The sequence below is a fragment of the Esox lucius genome, chromosome 18 (assembly GCF_011004845.1).
Source record: "Esox lucius isolate fEsoLuc1 chromosome 18, fEsoLuc1.pri, whole genome shotgun sequence".
In the NCBI taxonomy this organism is placed as follows: domain Eukaryota; kingdom Metazoa; phylum Chordata; class Actinopteri; order Esociformes; family Esocidae; genus Esox; species Esox lucius.
Window position 1 is genome coordinate 12,173,778 of NC_047586.1, and position 27,101 is coordinate 12,200,878.

At 39.3% G+C, this 27,101-nt stretch overlaps 1 protein-coding gene across 1 annotated transcript in view; it reads left to right on the top strand.

Annotated features, from left to right (window-relative positions):
• The window catches only part of adgrg6 (adhesion G protein-coupled receptor G6), a 66,949-nt gene extending 57,820 nt beyond the window's left edge, over window positions 1-9,129 (top strand). Inside the window, exons 22-26 of the mRNA XM_020056113.3 lie at window positions 965-1,067; window positions 1,204-1,487; window positions 2,735-2,836; window positions 3,274-3,429; window positions 5,671-9,129. Of these exons, the coding sequence (XP_019911672.2) occupies window positions 965-1,067; window positions 1,204-1,487; window positions 2,735-2,836; window positions 3,274-3,429; window positions 5,671-5,852 (827 nt within the window). The 3' untranslated portion in view covers window positions 5,853-9,129. The remainder of the gene's footprint in view (window positions 1-964; window positions 1,068-1,203; window positions 1,488-2,734; window positions 2,837-3,273; window positions 3,430-5,670) is intronic.
• Window positions 9,130-27,101: the final 17,972 nt, after the last annotated feature.

Genomic DNA, 27,101 nt, shown 5'->3' on the forward strand with positions numbered 1-27,101 from the left:
ATGTGTTTTGTGTTGGGTTAAAGGACATTGAAGATTGTATTACACCAAGTTTTGTAAAGGTTCTTGGAGACGTAAAACATTTAGATTTGGAGATAGATGAATGACTTCTTACAAAAATGAAATGTGGTTGTGTTTAGACGGCGGTTTTCTGCAAAATGTGGTTTGACTAAAAAGAGCGGTTTTCTTTTATTACTCTTTCCTGAAAATACTTTCATGTGTGTCTTCTGTTTCTTTAAGAATCCCTTAGATCAAGTGAACGAAACTAGACAGTAACTCAGTCCGGTGAAGAAAGAACATCGATATGCATGAGATTTTTTTAGACATGTTCATTCACAAATATTGCCTGATGTTCCTTGATCCATTTAAACCTACTTACAAGAGATTGAAATGTTATTACAAATCACATCAGTCTAAAACAATTATTTGATGCACTGTCTGAACTCTAATTAATAACGTAAACCTTAGGTGTTGAATAAAACCCTTTTGGTAACGCTGTTTTATGATATGTTTTAAGTTGATTTTGCTAATTGTAAGTTGCTCTGGAGACTATAATTGACCAAAATGTCAAAGGTTTTCATTTTCCATTTGAGCTTACAAAATTGAAGGTTAACTGAGTAGACCAGACTAGAAGCTTTGAATCATCTATAAAATACTTACACTCAAGGTTTTTTGTGTTTGTTGAGTGTGGCAAATCATTATTATCTATTGCTGCATATTATGTATATTGCTTCAAAATATGTCTTAATTGCATATAATCAAAACTCTTAAAATGACCTCACTGGTCCAACACCCAACCAGTTCTTATGCATTATGCTGGATGTGCCGTTTACTGTGTCTACTTCCTGTTCAAATGAAAATGCATTGGATGTATTAATTATTTACACATCACACCGAACATAACATTTAATTTGGGTAGTGGTCTACAAAAAGGTAAAAAAAATGAAATCTCATGTCTCACGTACAGGACTTCCTGCTGCAATAGTTGCCATAGTGGCAGCGAGTGACAAAACCTCCTATGGGACAATGGAGTATGGAAAGGGGGAGACCGGACAAGGCTCCTCAGCATTGTAAGTCCTGCATCCAAAGACATGCTTTATGCTGATGGCGTTTTAGAATAGAGTGTATTCATTTATGTTTTTCCATATGGCGGGTCAGGACTACAGTGAATCATTACATACGTAATTTATGATCTACCCCTCACAGCTGCTGGATCCAGAGCAAGGTGGTGTTCTATGTGACGTGCGTGGGCTACTTCTCCGTCATCTTCCTTGTGAACGTGGCCATGTTCATCGTGGTCATGATCCAGATCTGTGGTCGCAACGGGAAACGCAGTAACCGCACTCTGAGGGATGAGGTCCTGAGAAACCTGAGGAGCGTCGTCAGTCTCACCTTCCTCTTGGGGATGACGTGGGGCTTTGCCTTCTTCGCCTGGGGACCAGTCAACCTGGCCTTCATGTACCTCTTCACCATCTTCAACTCACTGCAAGGTACACAGGGCACCCTAATGCTGCTCTTGGCACCAGAAGGAGAAGATTCTATTGTTAATTATTGACTTAAAATACGTGAGAGCATAGGGGGCACATCCAAACATCTACACATCCCCAAAAAGTTGCTTTACATAAATAAAAGTGCCTACATTATGATTTAATGACAGTTATCCACAATTATCGAAGGACATAAAACAGTTCTGATCAAAAAGTAATTACCCGTCATGAGCAGATAAAAGACGTCTTCCTGGTTGAAAAGATGTTAAATTGAAGTTGGATAGACGTCGTTTGAATTATAGACTAAAAAACGCAACTGTGTTGGTTGGACAAGTAACAAAGCAGTGGCGGGTGCTTGAGACGACTCACTAGGCTTAATTGTAAAATTAACATGAGGGGGTGCTTCAGGGGTACTCAAAGCAGAGCAGAATTCAGTTGGCAGTACAGTTACTGGTGAAGGCGGGGAAACCGCTGTTCTAAACTACTCCAGTGCTTTTAGGATCACTGATAAAACGTGACCAGGACCAAGGTCTCCTGCAGTATTTAATGACACTCTGCTACAAAGATTGAATGGATAACTTAGCCGTAACTAACTTAGCCAGATCTTTCAGAAACGGGTCCATGCTCCACTTTATGAATGGTAAGGTCATGTGTGATTTGTTCTACTTTATGAATGGTAAAGTTATGTGTGATTTGTTCCACTTTATGAATGGTAAGGTCATATATGATTCGTTCCACTTTATGAATGGTAAGGTCATATATGATTTGTTCCACTTTATGAATGGTAAGGTTATGTGTGATTTGTTCCTCTTTATGAATGGTAAGGTCATGTATGATTTGTTCCACTTTATGAATGATTAGGTATTACTTCACTGTCATGTCATGTATGACTTGTTCCACTTTATGAATGGTAAGATCATGTATGATTTGTTCCACTTTATGAATGATTAGGTATTACTTCACTGTCATGTCATGTATGACTTGTTCCACTTTATGAATGGTAAGATCATGTATGATTTGTTCCACTTTATGAATGGTAAGATCATGTATGATTTGTTCCACTTTATGAATGATAAGGTATTACTTCACTGTCGTGTCATGTGTGATTTGTTCCACCAGAGGTCTCCTTGGTATTACATCTGATTTAGTTGTCAGATCCAGACGTCTTCTCTTTTATTTGTCATCCCTGTCATCTTTATTGTCATTTGAAATCTAAATATGTTTTCCTCTGTTGTTCTGCTGCCCAACAGGTTTATTTATCTTCATATTCCACTGTGCGCTGAAGGAAAATGTCCAGAAACAGTGGAGGAGATACTTGTGTTGTGGCAGATTCCGCCTGGCAGACAACTCAGGTAAAGCTCTGATAAGAAACTCATAATAAAGATCTCAGGGAAAATATCTGGCCTGATATCCAGAATAGCTATCACTTTCATAACAGGATTTAAAATGAAATTGGGAAATTGCTTGTGCAATTTCAGGTTAAGGCCATAATCAGGTTAAGATATATTGGTTCGTTATTTCATTGTTTATTTTGAGAAATGATAGTCGAATCCCTTCTAAAATGAGTCATGCCAGTACATGCTGGTACACATCTCCAAGGAAGTCTATTAAAAGGGGACTCCCGACTTGTTAAAGAGCAATGGTTATTCAAGGATAAAACCTGAGAGTTGTTATCTTTTATATGTAATCAAAAACACAGAAAGTCCATAAAACTCAAAAGTAAAAAACAACCACTACACCCTTTGTATTCCAGCTTGAATAAGTATGTGTGAAATGTTTCTTGTTATAGACTGGAGCAAGACAGCCACTAACAACACCAAAAAGGTTAGCTCAGACACCGTGGGGAAGTCTCTCTCCTCCAGTTCCTTTGGCTCCAGTACAGCAAACTGGACTTCCAAGGCAAAAGCAACTCTAAACCCATTTGCTAAGAGGAAAAGTAATGCAGGTAGGGGTCTAATATCGTGACACATACAGCTGTTTTTCTATTTCTATTTTCAGATGGTCTGTACTTTTGTAGTTTTGAAAAGAAAAGAAACTCCACACACCTACCTGTCCCTTTATTTGAACAAAACAAACATTATGCCAATGAGGAATGTTTGAAACATTTCCTTCTGTTCTATGTTATTCCTCAGCTACATAGTGGCTGATCTCCTGTATGTATTTATGTTTGTGATGTGTAGATGTAGCCCACCAATAGCACGATGGAGAACCTCCTGAGGTAAACTTAGCAGCAACAAAGCCATCCTGACACCATGCTTATTTAATGTGTGATGTGAGTTTGTGTTATTGACCTTTCACTATTAGAACACCGAGGCCTGGATTCAACCTAGCAAATTTTGGTTGTTGAGAATTTAACAGTTTGAAATTCAAATACTGTGTTGACATCTTGGAATTTACTACACATTGACAGTAAAAATCATGTGTGTATTTGGTTTTGATGTCAAATGCTACCTTTGATGGTTAGATTGAATCCAGATTGAATGGTGACATGAATACTCTGTAGGACAAAGTGCTCTAGCCTGCTATTTATGCTCTATAGTAACTGAAAAGGTTACTAACAAAGATCTTAACATTTTAATGAAATAACAACCTAAAGAACCTATAAAACGCATACAGCAAAGTGACACCAGTAATGTTAAACTTGGTTCTGAAGTACAGTAATATAAATAGTGTTGGGATTTATTTCGATTGATCGGACTGAAGACAGAGTTTGGCAGACGAGCTACTTTGCCTTCTCAGGGGTTCTGGATGTCACTCTCATACCACACTAATTCTGCTTCCCCTAGGATGCCTATGTTTTCTGCTAGAAGCAATGATACCACAGTAAAACACACAGCTTGCATTTTCAGCAGTCGCCTATCACATGAACAGTTCAAATGTGCGTGTGTTTGTGTGTACCCTGAGATAATTCACTCACCTCTACTGTGCAACCAAATGCACAATTCAATCATGATATTTATGTGTTACTACATTTTTAATACACTTGTGATTAATATTTAGATGAGAAATTACCATGGCTCCCTGAGGATTTGTGTTGTGACCTTCCTTATTTTGAACTTGTAACAATACATTATGTTCCCACTCGGCATAAATTGGTTGAGTAAACTTTGTATTAAAATTACCTAATTGCTCTGTCACAAGTGGAAGTAGCAGGAGACAGGTTCAGAGGTGATTTAAATAAATGTCTCTACTTCAAAAGACTTGACAAGACATAACGCAACAACCATAACATAAGACGACTGACCAAACACAACTTTTGGTCAGGAACGTATATAGGGACTTAATAAGGGGTTAATGAGACACAAGGGAAACCAATAACCAAGATGAAACTAAACTGAACATAGAAACAGGCAAACTAGAACATAACTACCCAGAACATAGAAATGTAACAACAGGCACGGCACAGGCCATGATCGGCCATTACATGTTATATAGTCATATTTGTAACTGGAAGAAAGTTTAATGCTAGAACTTACTTGCTGCTGCACCCTTTAAATATGAACTTTAGAAGAAGCTAATTTCTAAACATTCCAAAACCCTACATATTTTTCTGATTGATGAGAAAATCATCCAATAAATAACGGCCTTATCAATCTGAGACATTGTGTGTGTTAGAAATCAACATATTTAAAGTATGTTTTAGTAAATTTTTTGTCAATTGCATCAAAACTGTATCGTATGCATGTAAGAGTGTTGCAGGTGTTAAAAGATAGACCAACATTATTTAGACTTTTCTTTTTTACTTTTAAGGTTGTTTGAATGTGCATGCGTGTGTGAGAAGGAATTCCATGAGAATGCACAGAAGCATGTGAACTCTTGCTCAGAAAATATTGGGACTCAATTTAAACAGTAACTAGAAATGAACTGTAACCTTAAGAATGAAACAGACTGTGTTACACAGAAAACACAGGCAAATCGTCTTCCCAAAGCTTGTGAATTTGAATAGTTTAAAATGAGTACCACATATTCAACATTCAATCCTATATACACAATAATGTAGTGTATATATACATATATACTGTATATCTATCTATATATGTATATGTACCTTGTGTGATGTGTTTCTTTAGCTACTGGTTTTCTGTCAATGTGAGTTATAAAAATTGCACTATGCAATATTGTTAAAGATCCAAGTGATCACTGTTCAGCCTCTAAACCAGAACTTTGTCTCTTCTCCATTGGACAGGTAAACGCTACTCCAACCAGACCAATCCTAAAAGTGGCTCCTCTGAAGGTGAGGCCTCCTCCTCCATAATCCCTGTGCACCAGGTCATTGACAAGGTCAAAGGTTACTGCTCTGTGCGCTCTGACAATTTCTACAAGAACATCATCATGTCAGACAGCTTCAGCCACAGCACCAAGTTCTAGAGCAATGAGCTGTTCCTCTTTCTGCTGCTGCTATCCCCTAACCGGTTAAGATCTCCCCAGGAGTGTGGCCTTCCAGAGGAGCCAGGCAGTAGCTAGTGCTATGAATGTGTGTACACTGTACTATACTTAGTCCAGTCAGTACTGTAGGGGATATTGGAAAAAGTATAGTTGTGTATAAAGGGAAACGGAGAAGCAGAGAATTTACATACTGTGATGATAATCTTCAACTGGCTATGTGTAAATATTGATGTTTTATCTAATATGCCCCCTATAATTGCTTCTCAGTTGGTTTTGCACATGCCTTGGGTTTTCTTTGGGGGTCGCCTTTCCTGTGCAGAAATATCAACACTCTTGACAGTTCTGCAGTCTAAAGAATGCCTCTATGGGGCAGCGGGGAAGGCGCAAAGACACAAAATCTGGACCAAATATTCAGGAATAGGCCTGAAATTGAAACCCAAAGAATGCCAAATGCAAGGGACCTTTTTAAAAGCTGTAGCATTGTCAGTATGTGTTAAAAAGGGAACAGGTTAAAAAGTGTAGTTATTATTAGTCTATTTGTGAATTGTGTGTGTGTGTGTGTGTGTGTGTGTTTTGCGCTGGAAAACAATATTATGTTCCTTTAAGTGCCTTAAATGGGGAAGTTTTGCATTAAGTGCCTACTTTGTCTTGGTTAGTCTACCAACATCATCAACAATATTTTTACATGTATATTTTTAAGCCTTCAGATGCTCTACTACTGAATAACACATGCAGAAAGGCATTTGTCCATCTACTACTACTTAATTTTGGTCACTTTTAAGAACAACCTCTGTGGGTGATGTGTGTCACAGGTCATTTCTTTGACTTCTATGGATATAGGTCGCCAAACTCCGGCTTTTAAGTCTGGCTTTGGTCAGAAAGACCAATGCTATAGCTTGATTTAAATTTAAAGGCATTCATGTTATATGCTGTGTGTTGGTTTAAAAATAATCATATTTTCTATAAGATCAGTATGGAACTAGTTTCATAAACGTTCCACATTTGAACATTACGCAATACAGCAACACACAGTACGGAATGAAAGGGAACAACAAACACCTGCATTATCTTTTCATCAAGTACATTTTAAAAGGAAAATGTTTAAAAGGAAAGCTTTTTCATCTGCTCTATGGTGTTGCTTTTGTTCTGTTACAGGGATATTTTTTGCATGTTAGACTTGAGATAAATTTTTGTGCAAACATTCTAAATGTTTTTCGATCAAAGCTCCATTCCTGAGCCTAGTTGGCTTAAATGAGACATACTAGTGTTATTTGAATGACAACAAATGCACTGTACTGTGTTCAGAACTCTACAGCCATGTCATGTATGTATGGCCTATGCACGCCTGCCAATATAAAAACCTTTTTTCACTATTACAGGCACTCGTGTGTAACTTGAATTGTATGACGCAAATTGTAAAAAAAGAGAAGTGTCGTTAAAAAAAACAAGGAGAAAACAGGAAGTATACACATATACATTATACACCATTATGTTTGTAATAGTGGAGATAGCCTAGGGTATTGTCATGATACATAAGATGGTTGTAGTTCCTTTAAGGACTTTTTAAAACACATTGCTGTGTGTCCTTTGGTGTCCATCCACAATCATTGAGCATAGCTCAAGTAAGAGCTACTATGCCAGCTGAAGTAGATTAAGAATTGAACTTTGACTGACAAACACTGTCTGGATGATGTCACAACACTGAAACTAAGTGGGAAAATGAGGTCTAACAGGCAAAAGAACGGAATATCCCTTTAACATGGTAGTTGTCTTGTCCTGAATAGATTGCATAATGTTACGTTGCTCTGTAAGCTATTTTTGTGTTTGTGAAATGATAGAACAATCTTGTTGTCCTACCCTATCTTTATATTTATTTCCATAGAGCTCTTTGCGTTGGTTGTTCTTGAATTCTCAACGCCAGTTGATCAGGACTAGATAGATATCAGGACTCGCCAGGTCCAGACTGGATAGATATAGATGTAGAGAGACACCGTATTGCGGAGGTAAAAACATTTAGGATTTTGGCAGCATCAGTCTTGACCTGGGCAGTTAAACAAGGCCAAATGTGTTTTGGAAACTAGGCCTTCTAGGTTATAATTAGAGATTCAGATTCTGCGGAGGGAATCCGGAATTTATTTGTGTGTAAATGTTTCTATTACTGTAATCATTCATCCAGGAAACAGAGCTAGGAAAGTGCTATGGTTAGATCCTAACCAACATTGTACCTATGTATAACTCTGATATATATGTCTGGTCTTGTGTGTATTCTGAAAAAAATGTCAGACCCCTTATTTGTTTTTCCACAACATTTGTCAGTAATATATTTTTAAGCTGTCTCTGTAGGTCTCAACACTATTGACTAAATCTTTCTCAAATAAAGGGAATTAAAAAGACTAAAATGTAACTCGTATTTTACCAAGTTGATTAATTAAGAACACATTCTCAATGACAGCAATGGCCTGTGGAATGGGGGAGATGAATTAGCCAATCAGAACTAGGTTATGTTTCCCAGTTCGGGAATTTTGTCAGGACATCAGGGTTAACACTCCCATTATTATTATTATAAGTGCTGTTGGATATTTGTGATGACCATATTGTCAGGAAATCCCATCTCAAAGATGACCGCTTACACAAGCCCATGTCCCCAATCACAGCGCAGGGATATTTTTAGACCAGAATAAACAATGACCCAAACTGGCCGCTCAAAACCATTTCCATCCAGGAACAATCCTGCTTAGCTTCTGAGGCAAGACATCAGTGAAATACAGGGTGGTTTGCTGCTGCCTCGCTAATTCTGTTAACCCTAATATTTATCATGGCATGTCCTACTGTATGTACCAAGTTATTTTATGAGTAATCTTTTTATTTTTTTTATTTTTAATTAAATTAAAGATCAGTTTCTACACCAGATAATTTTCTCCATCACTGCACTGGGGATCTATTTAGACCAGAGAAAATAATGACTCAAACCAGCTCTCCAACACCAACTTCAACAGCATGGTCTCCCATCCAATGTGAACCTAGGTTATCTTCGGAACAAAGCTAGCCCTAAGATGCAGGGTGGTTTGCAGAATTAAACAGGGTGGTTTAATTCTGTTAACCCTATATTTGTCATGGCCTGTCCTACTGTATGCACCACATTTAGTATTTCCTTTACCATCTTACTTTAACATTTCTGCACAATTGGTAACTTTTCACATTGAGGTTTATTCAGAAGATCTTATTATGTATCTCACAAGCTCAGATACCTCAGTCATATTGTATTGCATTTGATTAAGACCAGCACATTTACTAATAATAGGGACAAACTGAGGCAATTAAAATGTATTTTTATTGCCGGTTTCACAAACTCAATACAACCATAATTTAGTTAATGTGCACTAGCACTGGAGCCCAGCATGAATGGTATAACACAAGCCTACCTGAGCGTGGACATGCATTCCAGTGCAAGCTAGTGTGGCTATGCACCTTGATTAGCAGTGGAGGGGAAATCTGCAGAAAGAAAACATGCATCCATTACACAACCACTGGAAAGAGGAAATGGTGTATGCAGGTTATAGGTAATGACTAAGAGGTCTTAGCAATATCTTGCACCACACAAAATGAATTTTTTTTTTTTATCAATTTGAAACCTGGTGAAACTAGTGGAACCAGGACTGATCAATACTGTTTCCTGAGCACTACGAACCTGTTGTTTCCCCAAAGCTGCATTTGTGACTAACTCATTTATTTTGTCCTCCAGTTAATTATTCAAGTGAGGTGTGCTAGATTAGAACCTAAACACGGTAGCTCTATAGAGACAAGACTGAGCTACCCAGCTCTATACGCAGTTGAAACACTGCATCAATCCCTACAAGAGTGATTGAGGTTGGTCTAGGTACAAGGAGAGAACACTCTCAAGTCTGAGAACAGGTACTACTGAAATACTACAAATAACTATTTATGAATTAATAACTGGGTATTGACTAGTGTAGGAATTGTGTCATGAATATGTGTAGTTAATTCCTTCATTTTAGTATCAAATTATTATATAGCCCAACCACTACAGCTTGCCTACACAGGCTGTTCAGTAGTGATCAGTAGAGGTTTTACTACTTGATGTTCTTTCTAAAAACACTCACTGGCCAGTTTGTTATGTGCACCACCAATGGAATGTGCTATTTACAGAAAGCTTGAATGCTGTATTAATTTATTACGTATGTCATCATGTCCCTGGCATGTTTAGAGCAAGGAGACCATGAAACAACACAGTTTGTGACAATGCAAATACGTTAAATAAATTTCCTTTGCGTTGTATTGTATTCTTTCCTGAAAGGTCAATGGGAGAAGCTTTTTAATGGGTTTTTTTCAGACTCACTGCTTTAATGTGGTATCTGTGGCAGACGTTTAAGAAGGCTGCGCCACAAAATGTTTCTCTGGGGGCACATTACCTTACTCGAACCCTTTTACACTGTGAGAAAGACGTCTGTTGAAAGCAGACTTCAACTGCCTGGCATAAATACAAGCATCAAGTCTGTTACAAAAACAATGGTTTCGAATGAACTGAGAAGTTCATTGTAAATGTATGATTTTGAAAGTGGATCATCTGATGAAGTCTACCAGACTGAAGGAAGGATATGGACAAAATAATAATAATAATGGCACAATGTAGACCATTATTTTTACATTATAAAATGCCGAGGTAGATGTGTGAGTCTCTGTCTAGCTTAAACTACTGCATGAATGTGATCTCTACTGTATGTTCTCTTTGCTGTATACATGTAAATACAGAGCCAATATGCTCTGATGGAATGAGTTTAATTGAAGCAATGGCCAATGTTTTTTGTGGGGAAGCACGGCAAACCATGGACTTAGTGGTGACTAGTAGTACAGCAACCAATAAACTTTCTGAGGCCAAAAAGTCAATTCCAATACTACCTCCAATAGAAACGTCCATTTTCAAAATTCACATGCACACACAGAAGGAAAAACTGAAAATCACTCACATGTTCTCATATAGATTGTGATGACGTGATGGCAGGTTGCCCAAGGTGTTTAAGCACCAGTTAAAATTTGTCGGAAGGCAAAGCAAGAAGAAGCATTAAATGTTAAGGATGCCTGCCTCTGAGGCTCCCAACAGCACCAACCGTTTGGACTCGCAGCAGCCAAGGATTCAGCAGTTCAAGTAAGTGGTATAATGGGTTTGTAGTTATGATTTTTTGTGCGATATATGATGTGTCTCTCAACAGGTCAGTCTTAGGAGTCACAATACTGTAGAGGTGAGTGGCTTATACAGTATAAACCTTGTGAAATGATTATTTGATAAATAACTAGCCATTCATGAAATGTAGACATCTATATTTTTGTAAATGTTCTTTAATGAAGTCTACTGTATTGATGGATAAACTGATTATTTGAACACATTGAATTGTATGCTACTGTATGTTAAACAGTCTTATAATGTTGACTGAACAGGTTAGGCTTAGGGAATTGTCTGCTCTAGTAGGGCTCTGGATCTTCAGTTTAAAATACTTTATTCTTCCATGCCAACCAGTGTCATCATTATGTCCCAAAGCATTTTCATCTTAGCACTTGGTACTGTCTTCTTCTCTGTTGGCTGCTTTCTGGCCTTCAGCTGCTTGCCTCTTTAGGTGTTCTGCTATGGTTAGCAGTGCTGTGTGTTCTACCACTTCTCTTGAGCATATTGAACCTGTGAAGCTGATAGCTACTGATGTGCGTCCAGTAACAGAGCCATGTTTGGCTTTGTCATTATGCTGCTACTATGCTACTATGCTGCACAATATGCTGTCTTCTATATCAACATTATGATCTTTTAATTCATAATTTCTTCTGTATATTTGACAAACTTGTTGATCTTGCTGATTTAGGATTTAACTCGTATAGCTACTGTAAACAGCATTCTGATCTTCGGGCTAGTAAGGTAGGATTTAAACTCTCCATTTAAAGATGCAGCCTGTGGCTTGCCTCTTTAGGTGTTCTGCTATGGTAAGCAGTGCTGTGTGTTCTCCCTCTTCTCTTTAAAGGTGCAGCCTGTGACTTCTGAGAAAACAAAGTATTTTGTAAAACCCTCCATTTCGCATTGTGCGTATAATATATTGTTTGTGTGCATAATCTATAATAAGAATCCCTGGCTGCACCTGGTTTCTACATCCTAAGCCCTCGGCATTATTATCTCCCTCAAGGGAAGCCCCGTGATTGCCATCTTAAATACCAGCCCAATTGACAAAGGCTTCCCCCTCTACCTCCCCCTCTGCATTTAGCTTGAGGGGATTTGTGAACATCATTTGTCTCGCAGAGTTGATATCACCCACAATTCAATACAAACGGTACTCACTCGTGTCTGGCAGTAGTGGATGCAAATTGTCAGATTTAAACAACAAGACTGCATTTCTGTGTCAGAACTGACTCTCATTGGCCTGACTCCTCGTGAAGTGTTTAGTAAGAAAGTAATCTCCGATCCTCACTCTACTACACTTGGATGTGACGATGTAAAATGGGATTGGAGACATTCTGATATCATTTAAAATGAGTCACAGTTTATTCCAAGGAATACATCTAAACTGAAGTTGAATCTAATCTAAACTTCAATGGCTGCTTTTGAAAGGAGCAATTCAATGTTTTTAGATATATTGTTTCTTTGTTCCCAGGGGACAATCCATTTGGAATTATCTGTAGTTTGACTAACGTTGAATCTGATGAAACATATCTTCTGAGCGTTAACGTAAACAATTTTTTTCAAAGCAGATACAGGTGTTTTTATCATAAGGAAAAACCTTTCTCTGTTTTGTTATTTGTTTCTCTCAGCATAGGTTTCCCTTATTAGATCAAATTGAAAAGCCATGTTTAAAACCTCACAGTCATTACCAGCCCTGCCGTGGCCTGATGGGGAAGTCTGTGGGCTGCCCGCTTCACCACAAGGAGAAGGTAGACACAGGGTGAATAAAAGCCCCACACATTCCTCACAGAGGTTTCATGTAGGGCCCTTCCTGTGAGGTAAACCAAACACATCCCTCAGGATGCTAGAAAGAGAACAGGGACCCACACAATGATGAGAGGGAAGCCATAGCAGCAGTCAGATAATAAGATATAGATTTTTACATACACTAATGAATAAAAAGGATATAATGAGTGTAGGTGGCTAATCATCCAGTTATCTTTGGCTGTTGTCCATAGTCTTCACTGAGGATTGCACGCACAGGACAAAAACAAGAATGGAAAGAGTCTGTGTGAACATGGGAACACTCCCAATAGCTACCCTGGTGTGTAGTGCAATCATTTTGATTCAACAAATCAAATCAAAACAGAGGTTTGAACTTCCTGCTTTTACATTTATGTATTTTTTATTATTACATATTATTATTATACACATATTCGTAACCTAACTTTCCTATCTGCAAACTCATAGGGGCCACAAGTCCACTCATCATGCCATCATTGACTTGAATGTAGACGCTTATTGTATACATGACATTTCCATGGAGTCAACAGATTTTGAAATAGATACCTAGAGCTGTGGAAGCATTTAGCATTTGTTCTCAGCTATAACCATGTTCCTGTTTGATGCCTGTACTCCTTGAATCTGATGCTTTTATCGGCCTGAAGCAGCCCTGGTGTGGGGACGGGGTTCACTCACAACAATTATGTGGAATTCATTCTTTCCCCCACAACTTCCAGTGGCTGGGTGGGTGTATGACAGTGTCTGTTCTTCCCCAGACATGGTACTGATGTGGTAGGTGCAGTCAGAGTCAACAAAGTATAAAAAAAAAACGCCCAGACTATTGGTTAATTAATTGGTCTGGCTAGGCTAGACTGGCAACATTACTGGTCTGCAAGTTGTACTTGTACTGATCTGTAATACATGCATACTTCAATGTATGTATTACCTTTACCATGTGCTTGTGCTACTTGCTGTGTCTACTATACAACTCAGGGGGGAGAAAAAAATGTCCTTTCAAAAAGTCGAAAAGGAAGGTTTTGAGTGAGGAACAGAAGGGTTAAAATTAAGAGACCACTTCAAATTGAACGCTTCTGTTCCTCACTCAAAACGTTCCTTTTCAACTTTTTTGGAAAGGATAGAAAAAGGTGCAGTGGTCTCTTAAATTTTTCCGGAGCTATATACGGTGTCCATGGAAACAGTTAATTAAGAGTCATTTATAGGAACAGGTAGTTGTGTTGTATGTAGAATTCTTCCAACTTGACAGTCCAGACTGACACTCACTCCATTGTTCTAAGATCTATGCACTGCCTTCAACACTGTGAACCATCAGATCCTCCTCTCCACTTACTTGGGGCTGGGTGCCTTAGGCTCTGCACATTCTTGTGATGCATCCAACCTTGCAGGCCACTCCTACCAGATGACATGGAGTGGATCTTTCTTTGCTCTACAGGATCTCACTTCTGGTGTCTCCCAGGGCTTGGTTCTAGGCCCTTTCCTCTTCTCTCTATACACGTTCTTTGGCTCTGTCATATCCTCACATGGTCTCTCCAATTCATTAATAAGCTGATGACCTCCCGCCACGGCAAGCTTTACTTCGACAAGACGTAGCTGCTCTGTCCACTCCAAGGTCTCTTCATCCTCAATCTCTGAGTGTGTAAAGACTAATCTGTTGTTCTCCACAAAATAAGCATTGTGGTGTTTGGATCCTTCAGATTTACGCTTTACAAAGTTCATAGAGTTCGACCTTACCTTGTAAGGGAACTGATGTAGGGACTTATCCATGAACTAATGTATAGACTACTGGAACTTACTGTATGTTTGATTGGTCTCCCTTACTTTTGCCATAAAACCCCTGCAACTTATTCAGAACTCTGCATCCCGCCAACTTTCCCAAGTTCTGTAATTCAAGACCATGGTGCTTGCCTACAGCACAGGAAGGGGAACTACCTCTCCCTAAGTTCAGGCTATGCTCAACCACTACCCAAGCTCTTTTTCCTGCCAAATGTGGTCTTTTGGGCATCTCAGCCTACCCCACACTACCCCTCCTAATAGTTGAACCAGCTTCTTCTTGAGGCTGCCCAAGTAGAGTCCCAAACCCTTTTCGAGAGACCCCGCAAATAACTTCAAGGCATCTACTAAATCGTCTAAAAGAAAACTTTGTGAACTAAACAACACAATACAAAAAGTCAAGGAAATAAAGAGATCCACATTTCATGTAAGGAGTCACAATAGACCATTATCCATCAGAAGAGGTATTGTTTTCTGGACGGTGATCACAGTGTCCTAGAACATTAGACAGACAGAATGACGCTCTGCAGTGAGCACAGAGAGGTCCCTGTTTTTCCTTGGTCCTCAGAGCAACTCTTGGTCTGACCACAATTGATATGACCAGAGATGAGTGAGTTACAGCGAACACCAGAAAATGGAAAGTGACCATTTTATTTGATTTTGTAGACTCTGCATCCCAGCACTTTTGATTTGACTCCCTGACTGTCAGGTTAAAGTGCAGACTGTCAGCTTTATAATTGGAGGGTAATTTCATCCATAAGAAGAATAACCATTTAACCACAAGATTAACCACAGCATTGTTTTTACATAATCTCACAATTGTAGTGTACCAAAAGTAATTTGGCTTTAGGGTACCAAAAGTACACCTGGCTTCACAGCATTTCTTATTTGGCAGATGAGGTAATTGGTTCCCATTGTTAGTGCATACACATGACAGCTGTCAATGTCTAATCTTGATTCTAGGCTCTGCATTTTCATTTGGAGGGATTTGCTAGTGTTTGACAACATAAGGTTTAAAGAGACATAACCAAAGAAAATTGCTTTGCCAAAATCAACTGTTTAGTAAATGAATAAGAAAAAAAGCACTAGTGAGCTCAGCAATGGCAAATGACCTTGTGGACCAAGAAAAACTTGACAACAGTCTGACAAATTAGGAACACTCACCAGAAGGTATGCAGAAATATGTCAAAAATATCATATCCAGAAAAGTTTACCAGTAGAATTTCACAGGGTACACAACTAAATGCAAACCACTAGTCAGCCTCAAGAATGGAATAGCCCAGGTTTAACTACCTTAAAGTGGATTTCAGTAGATTTCTTAAAGAAAGTCTTATTTACAGACTAAACAAAGATGATCCTGTACTAGAGTAATGGAAAGAGAAATATGCATGAGAGAAGAGGAACTGCTCATGATTGTAAGTACAACACTTCATCTGTAAAACCTGGTTGAGGCAGTTTAAAGGCTTGTGCATTTATGGCTGCCATTGGAATTGCCTCACTTGTCTTCATTGATGATACAACTGCTGATGGCAACAGCAACATGAATTATGATCCACAAATGCTGAACAGTATAGTGCTCCTTCATTAATACATTTTGCTGATAAGACACTGCGGAAACAGTGATATGGCATGTTTGGATGAATTCCAGCTTACATCACCCACCTGTCCTAGATCACATAGCTACCACCCTGTCGGGTTTGATATGTACATAACCCACGACTATGAAACAACCTGCATTGCTTTTAATCCACAACATGTACAACCTTTTTCTGTGAAAACATTACAACGTGTAAAGAATGTCAGAGGCTAACATTTCACAAACGCACAAGACCATTTAATTACCATCTTAATACTCACAATTTCTACATTGGTCCATCTGTTTAGAAAATTATATATGCACTGTCTTTTTTAAAGTAGAAAGTGTATTTATTTACAGCAATCAAACATTTCAGAATCATTCACAATAAAAAAAACTGTCAAGTTAAGGCATCATTTTATAAATAAATTTCAGACCACTGCTGTACAATGTCTTCATATCTTCTGCATCATAATGTAAAAGATCTCAATCTGGATGACAAATGAAACTAGAGGGATGAAAAGTGTTAATTCTAATTTTCAGGTTTCTTGAAGTAATGTTTGTTTGTTCCTTTTATCTGAGATTCTAGTCTTATCTCTTCTTAATCTTTGACGCAAATTCCTTCGTGACCAAATCATGTTCACCTCTATGGAAATAATGAAAAGATGAAAATGTTAAAGGGATATCTCACTTAAATGACACATTTATTTGGCTAACAATCTATCTATGTATTTGGTTTCACAGCAAGATGTGCTTCTGTTTTAATTTAACTAGCACAGATTCCAAATGCATACATTTTAGTATTTTTGGCATACATCCAATTCATTTTATGTTACTGTTATTAGCATTAATTACAATAATGGTATAGATTATTTGAACACGACAGATTTAATTGCTCAAACTAATACCAGGAATGGAATAGTATTTGTAAGTATTTGACTGATTACCAAGTAAGAAAAACTGCATAATATTTCTAGAATGAACACCTATGTAGCAATAACACCTATATGACCTATGTAGCAATAACAGTAACACATTTAAATTGTGATTCAGCCACACTTACTCTTAAGTGAATGCACAGCTGAGCAGAAATACAGGCACTCAGCGTCATTTTCCTCCACACAGATGCATCTTCCCACCTCTCTCCTCAGTCGAGCAGGGGAGGAGCCCATTCCATAAGGCACTGTGTGACTTAAGACAGAAGTAATGGAATGATGAGTACATACGTGAAATCATAAACACAGGGGACCTCTTGCTTTTTGTGTAATAGCATCCCAGAATGTCCGGAATTTCCTCTTCAAGTGCTTATTATAGCTTATAACACCAAAACATTTCCACTGGCACTAAATATACCCCATAGGTAGTTAAATCTGTGAAAGAAATCACACACTAAACATGCCTTACAAACTCTAGTGTATAGTAGAACTTCCATGGTAGGTAACACTAAACCCTTCCCCAACCCACTTACACATGCTGAAGGGTCTGCTTCATTGCTCTGGGAATAAACCTGATCTTGATGCCAACCAGAGCCAGTCTGCCCGACCACCATGATGGCTTGTTGCCCATCTCATGCCTGGTACATGTTAACAAGACCACATACTGATGCCAGATGCCATGCATGAAAAGCATCCCCATCAAACGGGGTCACCTCATCCCTGTGTTCTCCACGCACATATTGTTTTTCTGTCGGTCTGTCAAAGCCGCCTGCCTTTTAAATACTATCATATCTGCATTCCATGCCGTTTTCCTGTCAAATCGGTTCATGCCTGTTTGCGTGGTTGTCCTAAATGTGTCTCGTTCGTGTTCTTTACGTTCATAATGAGAAAGCGGAGTCCATCAAAATATTGACATTTCAAAGTGAAGGATATTAAATGAAACAGATCTACAGCTTACTGTAATGTACAGAGGCAAGAGAGATGGGCACAGCTGCTGCCGAAAGGTAGACCATGGACAAAACAGACTAGACATAGGTTAAGGGTTCGAGACTAAACGATTGTGTGGCAGCTCTACATCGGGGGATAATATCTGACGATGGACTACACACTGTGGGGGGCACATATATGGTAGGTGGTGAGCTGATGGAGTCCGGCTGTGCACGATTGCCCTGAGGAACAGGTGCAGGTGACTGGGAGGGTGCGTTTGGTCGATGGCAGCTAGATAACCGGCGAGGTGGCGCGCCTGCGCGTGACAGGTGGAGATGCGGCCATAACAGTTGCTCTCATCACTTCCTATTGTTTAGGCTATTCAAAATAGATATTGTTATCTCTTCTCACAAAGTTGCTCATTTAGTAGCCTAAAGTTACATTTCAAGTAAGGATTCATTATTATTTTGCCAGTATCAAAGAGCGTACAGTTTCACAGGATAATGATTGACGGTGATTATTGCCTATTTTGAATTGCTTACCTTAGTGTTTTAAATGATGAAAAATCTTCACCATGCTTTGGGTGGGCAGACATTGCAATAATGACTGGTTTAGTCCCTTGAATAGGTCTAATAATTGATTTCAATGAAAGACATTGCACTAGACCCCTGTATGGCTTTGTATGGCATATACGATACAGAATGTATCCTTCAAATGTTTTGCTTCTCCGCCTTTCAACATATCCAACAGAACGATGTGTAGACAAACAGTTGTGTTACGTGATGTTTATGCCTGAACACCGTGGACTCACCTAGGAGTGTTGACCCAGACAATGCCAATGTGGCAGAAGTACACGCATTCTTTATCTTTCAGGTTGTCACAGGAACAACGCTTTTCCCGTCGATGTGACCTTTCGGCAATCTGCTTCATGGGGTCCTCCATTGGACCAGGCCCCGGGGAAGAGGTGAGGTCAGAGTATACTGGGAGAGCAGGAAAACCTCCATGAATAAAGTTGGTTCCCACTTAGAAAGGACAGACATTATGGACTTGTTAGAAGGTCTCTGAAGTATGTACTGTACAACATATGGTATTGCTAATGCTGCCCTAATCTTAACATGTCAGTCCCAGTTGTTACAAGACCCAACAGTCTCAAGAACAAATCCACCTATCGACTGTTCCTCATTTCACCATCTATCCTCGGGCTCAACGCGCATGCATCTGTGACCAGGCAGCCTACTGTGTTTCTCGCAGCTTTGTATTTATTTTAATGTGAACTGAATCAAACGGTCAAACACTGTAATGGATGATTATACAAGTGGTAGAGAATTCCAAATGCCATGTGGACTTTTTTTTTTAAAAGCACTCCAATGAAGCAGTGGCAAACCACATTGTACCATATATATGATGTTGTAGTGCATTCTGGCATCTGCTGGGGCTAGCCACGAGTGCAGCAACCATTAATACTGTAGGGTCTGGGTTTGGCTTGGATTTCCCTTGTACGCTCTCATCTCACTGAAACAACCCCAACAGAAAGTCTGATCATACAGCTTTGATTGACTTGATCTCAAAATTAGGATATGTGTTTTTATATACATATACATATATTGGATTTGTGGCTAAACAGGCAATGAAAGTACATTTTGTGGTTAGACAAACTCCTGTGTGCTGAACAGATGCCCATCCAATGGGCTGTACAGTTTTGGCCCTACTTTATATTCTATGCCTCATAAGATGCATGCAATTGCCAAGAAGAAGTTACCGTTATAGGGAGTACTTAGGGAGTCAGGAGTTGATTGCCAAAGGCATTCATGAGATAACCATTTCATCCATACCCAACCATTCAGGGCAAAAAATGATTAGCACTAGATCTATTAGGATAACCTACCACAGATGTAAACCTTCACAATCCTGTATATACACTCACCTAAAGGATTATTAGGAACACCTGTTCAATTTCTCATTAATGCATTTATCTAATCAACCAATCACATGGCAGTTGCTTCAATTCATTTAGGGGTGTGGTCCTGGTCAAGACAATCTCCTGAACTCCAAACTGAATGTCAGAATGGGAAAGAAAGGTGATTTAAGCTATTTTGAGCGTGGCATGGTTGTTGGTGCCAGACGGGCCGGTCTGAGTATTTCACAATCTGCTCAGTTACTGGGATTTTCACGCACAACCATTTCTAGGGTTTACAAAGAATGGTGTGAAAAGGGAAAAACATCCAGTATGCGGCAGTCCTGTGGGCGAAAATGCCTTGTTGATGCTAGAGGTCAGAGGAGAATGGGCTGACTGATTCAAGCTGATAGAAGAGCAATGAGGTATGCAGCAAAGCATTTGTGAAGCCACAACACGCACAACCTTGAGGCGGATGGGCTACAACAGCAGAAGACCCCACCGGGTACCACTCATCTCCACTACAAATAGGAAAAAGAGGCCACAATTTGCACGAGCTCACCAAAATTGGACAGTTGAAGACTGGGAGAATGTTGCCTGGTCTGATGAGTCTCAATTTCTGTTGAGACATTCAGATGGTAGAGTCAGAATTTGGCGTAAACAGAATGGGACACATGGATCCATCATGCCTTGTTACCACTGTGCAGGCTGCTGGTGGTGGTGTAATGGTGTGGGGGATGTTTTCTTGGCACACTTTAGGCCCGTTAGTGCCAATTGGGCATCGTTTAAATGCCACGGCCTACCTGAGCAATGTTTCTGACCATGTCCATCCCTTTATGACCACCATGTACCCATCCTCTGATGGCTACTTCCAGCAGGATAATGCACCATGTCACAAAGTTCGAATAATTTCAAATTGGTTTCTTGAACATGACAATGAGTTCACTGTACTGAAACGGCCCCCACAGTCACCAGATCTCAACCCAATAGAGCATTTTTGGGATGTGTTGGAACGGGAGCTTCGTGCCCTGGATGTGCATCCCACAAATCTCCATCAACTGCAAGATTCTATCCTATCAATATGGGCCAACATTTCTAAAGAATGCTTTCAGCACCTTGTTGAATCAATGCCACGTAGAATTAAGATGTTGTACATATAACAGGGATAACAGGGATTTTGGGACTCCAAGATATTGCTGAATTTAAATTATTTAAATGATTAGTGTCAGAAAAGGTAGTGCACTTTTAAAAAATGTGTAGTAATCAACCATGACACAGGAAATACATTTGTTTTAAGAAGTGAATTTCTAATCAAATCCCTAATAACCATCCATGTTAACCAGTGCTCCTGCATTCCAAAGAGAATGTTTAATAAAGTATTGATAATCAAACCACAAACTCTCCATCCACGTGCTTTGGATTAGCATTTACGGTGATCGTCTTTCCCGGTTCAGATCATTGGGGCGCTAATACCACCAGAAACAGATCCTTGCTTCCTCCTTGAAATAGCTCTGTACCAAAGTGACGGGGTAGTTCACTTCTGACTTATCATCTGAGAGGATGCTCAGCAACACACGAAACAGAAATATTTGGACAAGACATGTAATAATATGCTGAAGGAATAGCCCAAACTCCTCAAAAGCATGACATTCCTATTGTGAATAACAGTTGCATTAAATATTCTCCAATCTAGGGATATCTTCAGAGTGTATGTATAGAGATATGACCTCTCGCTGGCTCGATAATATACATCTACAGAGGTAGGCCATATCCTTAGAGTGAGCATTTGATCCTACTACCGAAGGAAGAGTGGTTTAGGATTGTTAATTCATGACAAATAACTGGTGTAGCAAAAGTAGCCTTATGTCTGATGTCCTGCCGACAAACACTAGAAGGTCACAGACAGGTCATTACAGACAAACATTCTCCATTATACTACTACAGTACATAACAATGTCCTCCATTGACATTAGCAAAACAATTACACCAATTCACAACATCGCATTATTATTAATTTGAGATTATACTGAAGGTCTTTCTGATGCGAAAGGGTTGCCTCTTTTCTCAAGCCAAACATTGGGACTCTTGAGCAGGGCTTTTGGATACCTCCATATTAACTGTTTTCAAAATAATACAAAACAGACTGGTCAATGCTCAAGTAGATAAAATATATCCAAACGAAAAACATGCTGGTCCTTTGAAGACAAGCAGCCAGTTATCCCAGTCATCTGCTTGCAGGCTTGGCCATCATCACTTAACGACTTCCATGTTGTCTCGACTAAACCACAGCTTAGGGACAACCATTACAAACCCACAGGATAGTAAAATACGCATTATGCCAGATACCAAAAGTGCGAGATTCCTACACAATCTAAAAGAAATCCTGTAACTTCAACAATTTCAGAATAAGACAAAAAAATTACCTTCATTCTCCAGTATGAAAACAAAAGTAGTGGTTAAGAAGTAGAAAGCGGTGAGATCCATTATCCTGTTCCAATAATCCAAATTAAAAAAAAAAAGCCAGTGACAACAGCTCCAAGAGACACGTGAAAAGGCAGTTTGAACCTGGAGCAGGAGCCGGTGGGAGGTGGAGCACGAAGGAAGGACTGAATCAGAGACAGGCTCTGGTCTGGGCTGAAGCAACAGCACCTCAGACACCTCAAGTACCACCACACCCTCCTTCCTCCTCCACATAGTCTGTCTTTTTCGCAACCGCTGCCTATCCAGGGCAACATGACCACCACAGAACGCCACAGAATATACCAAAGAACACAACATGTGGACAACAGCCTTGCACCTGTGTGAGCGGGATCTCATAGCAGTTTCCAACACTGGGGGCCGCTTTCACGGACGCAGATGAAGCCTGCTCTAGCGTAAGAACTGAACCCCATTAAGCTTGGTTGTTTCAGTTCTGCACTATCTGTGTCCATGAAATCGACTGTACATCCATTGGCTCCAGGAAAGAGCTCCTTTCCACATGTGATCCTATTTGTGACCACGTGACCCTTTAAGTTTTCTACCCCTTACCAAAAGGTGTGTTGAAGATGTCACAAAACCGAAACAAGAGAGACTAGCTGCTGTGGCAGTCATGTGAACGAATAATGGGAATAATGAATTGTCGGACTCACCAGGCAGTGGATTTGGAGGTTACTGTATATTTGGCATGGAGAGATCAAAAGAATGAAGTTCATGAAGCTTATAAAAAAGTATTTGGGAGGAAACCCTCAGCTTCATATGGGGAAGCTGTCTAGCACATGCCTATAAGCCAAACCAAGGGAAACCCGTTGTGGTAAACCAACATTTTAATTAAAACACTAAAGAGTCAATTGAAACATCTCAATTGAGACATGTGTGTTCCAGACATGTTGATAATTGGTCTAACCCAGGGTCTTGTACTGGGGTAATGTTTTTCTACCTTCCAAATAGTTTACAGTTCCAACATATCCCACACTTCATCCTGTGATTTTCTGTTTGTTAACGTGATTATTGTTTTGACAATACTTCAGGAATACCGTTTCTACATAACATCTTGATCACGTCAAAGCTTAGATGTAATAACATCATTGTTATGTGCTGTGAGGGATTCAGCAGAACTGTGATGGCAAACCCTGTTTAGTAACCTAATCTATCGGAAAGTTTCCCTGAGCAGTCTTCAATTGGGCCTGTAACATGATCACAGTAGGTGTATACTGATGTATTCTGAGTCACACCACAGGGGCTATTTCTTCCCACCCTCACTCCCATTTAGAAGAGTTTTAGACTTCTCATTAGTTGAGATTAGGCTTAGCTTTGCATTCATGAGAGATAATTAAAGGCTTGGTGAAACACAAAACAACATCTTTGCTCGCTATGCCCCTAGCTACAGAAATTAGATACTTGAGGTGAGATGGGGTGGGAGTGAAGTGGATGAAGGGAGAAAAACAACTTCAGAGACTTTTCAGACCAACTTTTCTTTCCAAAAGTGTGCGGAAGGGATTTAATGAACAGTTTGTCATCGCCTGTCAGTAAAATATGGCCACTCACTTAAGCTCCCAGGGAAAGCGCTGCAGTGACATCTCAACAGTGTGTGTTGAATGTAAAAACTAAATTTACCCTAAGAGTCTCTTTAAAGTAAAGGGCATAGCTTACTGGTATGTTTTGATCAAAGGATAAAGAAACATTTATTTCTCTTTTAGGAGGAATGGGGAAGATTGGGCAGTTTTTGTGACATTCCGTAGCGCTGATTGCTTGGCATTGTGACATTTACACTTTCTACTGGCTCAGTATGCATTTCTCACTGTTTCATATGATGTTTTGTCTACTTCACCTAGAACGTTAGATGAAGTCTATAGAATCCCAAATGCCATACAGTAAAATGTGAAATGAAACTTTTACTTTCATTTTAATCTCAAATTGTCATTATCTAGACCATGAGACACAAAAATATATTTTGGATGAAAATGTAATAGCTATAAAATAAACATGATGAATCTCTCCATTTAACAAAGATCAAACAGCCCCCGGTGATTAGTGATTGTTGGGGGATTTCTTAAATGACAGCTTTAAATATTCTCAAGTTTCCTGTGTTTAACTACTTCATTGACCTCTAACCACAATTAGACTGTCCACACGTTCATTCCCTCTAGGGCAATCACAGCTAGTCACACAACCACCCCCTAATTTAGAGAATGTCCATCGATACCCTATTAGGGCTGCACAATGTGCGGTATGAACCCTAACCCTAGCTTTACGTCCACACTGGCTTAACACTAATCTTGGCTATAATCCTAACACAAAAATGAATGTCCACACCCCAGCGCAACCATTGACCAAACTATAACACAGCTATAATGCTAACTTTCATGTCTCCCCTAACCCAATGGTCATATAGTTAAAACTAATTCTAATCAACGTCCACACCCAGGCTAAACCTTGAGTTTTGCCATGTCTCCGACAGTTAGGGTTAGGGCTAAGCTATGCTGATCAACAGAGTCCAGGTTTAAGTCTTCATTGACCAGGGAGTGGGGTTGAGGGACATGGATCTTTCTCCAGTTTGTTTGAGGTAACGAGCAGCATTCATTTCGGTGCCTTGGGCAAATCCCAAATACAAAGGTGTTACCATATTCACATTTTGGAAATACACTTCATAACTTTAGTTTTTGGTTAACCAACGTTACACGGTGTTTCTAAATAACTAACAGATATATTTATACTGTGAACAGGCCTGTGTGGGTTGGGAGAACAGGAGCAGGGATAGCATAGCACAGTCCAAATTCAGTGACGCTGAAATGTGCGTGTACAGTGTGAGTGACCATATGTGCCAGATCCACTCCTCGTCTCTCAATGCACTAGCTCCAGTAAGTTTTGTTACTACCTGTCGTTAACTGTCCAGACATTACTTGGTCTCCCAGGTCTAAAACAGTCTGTTGTTAGGGACAGGTTATTTTCCATGACCTGGTGTATGAGTTCTAAATTAGACCCTGAGGGAGAGGATGAAAGACATGTTTACTGACTGTGTTTATTGCACATTTTGAACACTTTGTTAGTTGGCAAGCAAGGGGAAGACGGCGTGGCAACTTTCACGCATTGGTCGGGAGATTGAAATAATTTAAACTAGGTGAAATTGAAAGTACTGTAGGTTTATGCTCAAAGATTAAAATAATTCACCTGGTTATACAGATTTTTTGCAAGATAAATAACTTTAAAAAATATCTTTATTTTTTCAGCATTGTGGGTTTGATACACACAGGAGGCATGGACAATAAAATGTGAAAATATATCCACTTTGGTTATCCTGCATGCTGTACTTGTATTTCATATGTAATTTGATGTTGTCTTTGTGCTATTATGCTTTATCTTGGCCAGGTTAAATAAAGGTGAAATACCTGGTGAAATAAAAAATATATATAAAAGAAAATCCAGTCACTTCATTAATGAGTATGCTACACGACATGCTCATCAGAATGGAAAGCAATGAAAAGTAAATAGTTCACTCTTAATCTCTTAATCAGGCTGGCTAGTTCACTCATCTCACTTGTATAGAGCAGTAGATATTCTTCATTGAGCTTGACTTTTTAGGCCGAATCTGTGTCTGCACAAACTTTTCTCTCTGCTGAGTCCGATCTGGGCCCTCAACCTGTAAGTTGTACCCCTTCAGGCTTCTTCCACCAGAAGAGTAGCAATCTGAAGAGTTCCTGCTGCATGCAAGTAATTAAAATCACATGTAAAATTACCTCACCATATTCAATGTAGATTGAATACTACATACTGCATGCAACAATGATTAGCAGCTTGCTCAATGTCCGACTTGTAAACTTTCAAGCAGTGTTCCCTCAATGTTTGGGGAGGTTGATGTCGGGTCTCTGAAGTGGCAATTTAAAAGATGTGAAAATTCTGTGCGATTCTGTTGATGCAATGGCAGTGAAAACTTGAATGTCTGTCTCAACTTGAAGTAACATATTCAGAAAGTAGCCACCAGGCTATTGTGGCCATCTTAGCACAATTGAAGCCTATAAGAGTGCCTGCCCTATAAGCAAAACAAGTGGAGAAAATCCTATTTTTGTACAGAAATAGCTTTCGACTTAAATTATTTAACCTAAGTAGACTTTATGTGGTGCTCAATGCAGGCCTACATTCAATTATATTTTTTTTTACATTTTGTACTTGATCTGTAACACAGTGGCCCAGCACTTTAGAAAATAAACCAATAAAATGCATTATGATTACTATACTGAGAATTAAATAATGCAGGCTACCCATTGTTTATAGACAGTATTCAAGCCTGTCTTTATAGTTGCTTGGTTGTCAGTGGAGTCCCAGAGGTGACATGATGACTGGTATGTTTCCAGATGTTGGACTCTTCTGGTATTTACATATTGACATGGAATGTTGTAGTTTGAATAAAGTCTTTCAGCTAACAAATCATATTTGCACTTCTGCTACTCCCTGTAACACAGTTGGGTGACTGAGATGGCCCTTTTGGCAAAAAATAAATCTGCATATAGACTTTCTGTTGTGATGCTATGTTCACTTGCTCAATGAAGTTTATATTTCTATAATACTAGGAGGATAAACACAGTGAGGTTTTGTGGTCTGCGTGGTCAGGCATTTCTGCTTGTTTCTTCTGCGTGGCAGACCTGAATGAACTGTGTGGCCACACGCGTGCAGCCTATAGGACTGAAGCGTATTTTATGCA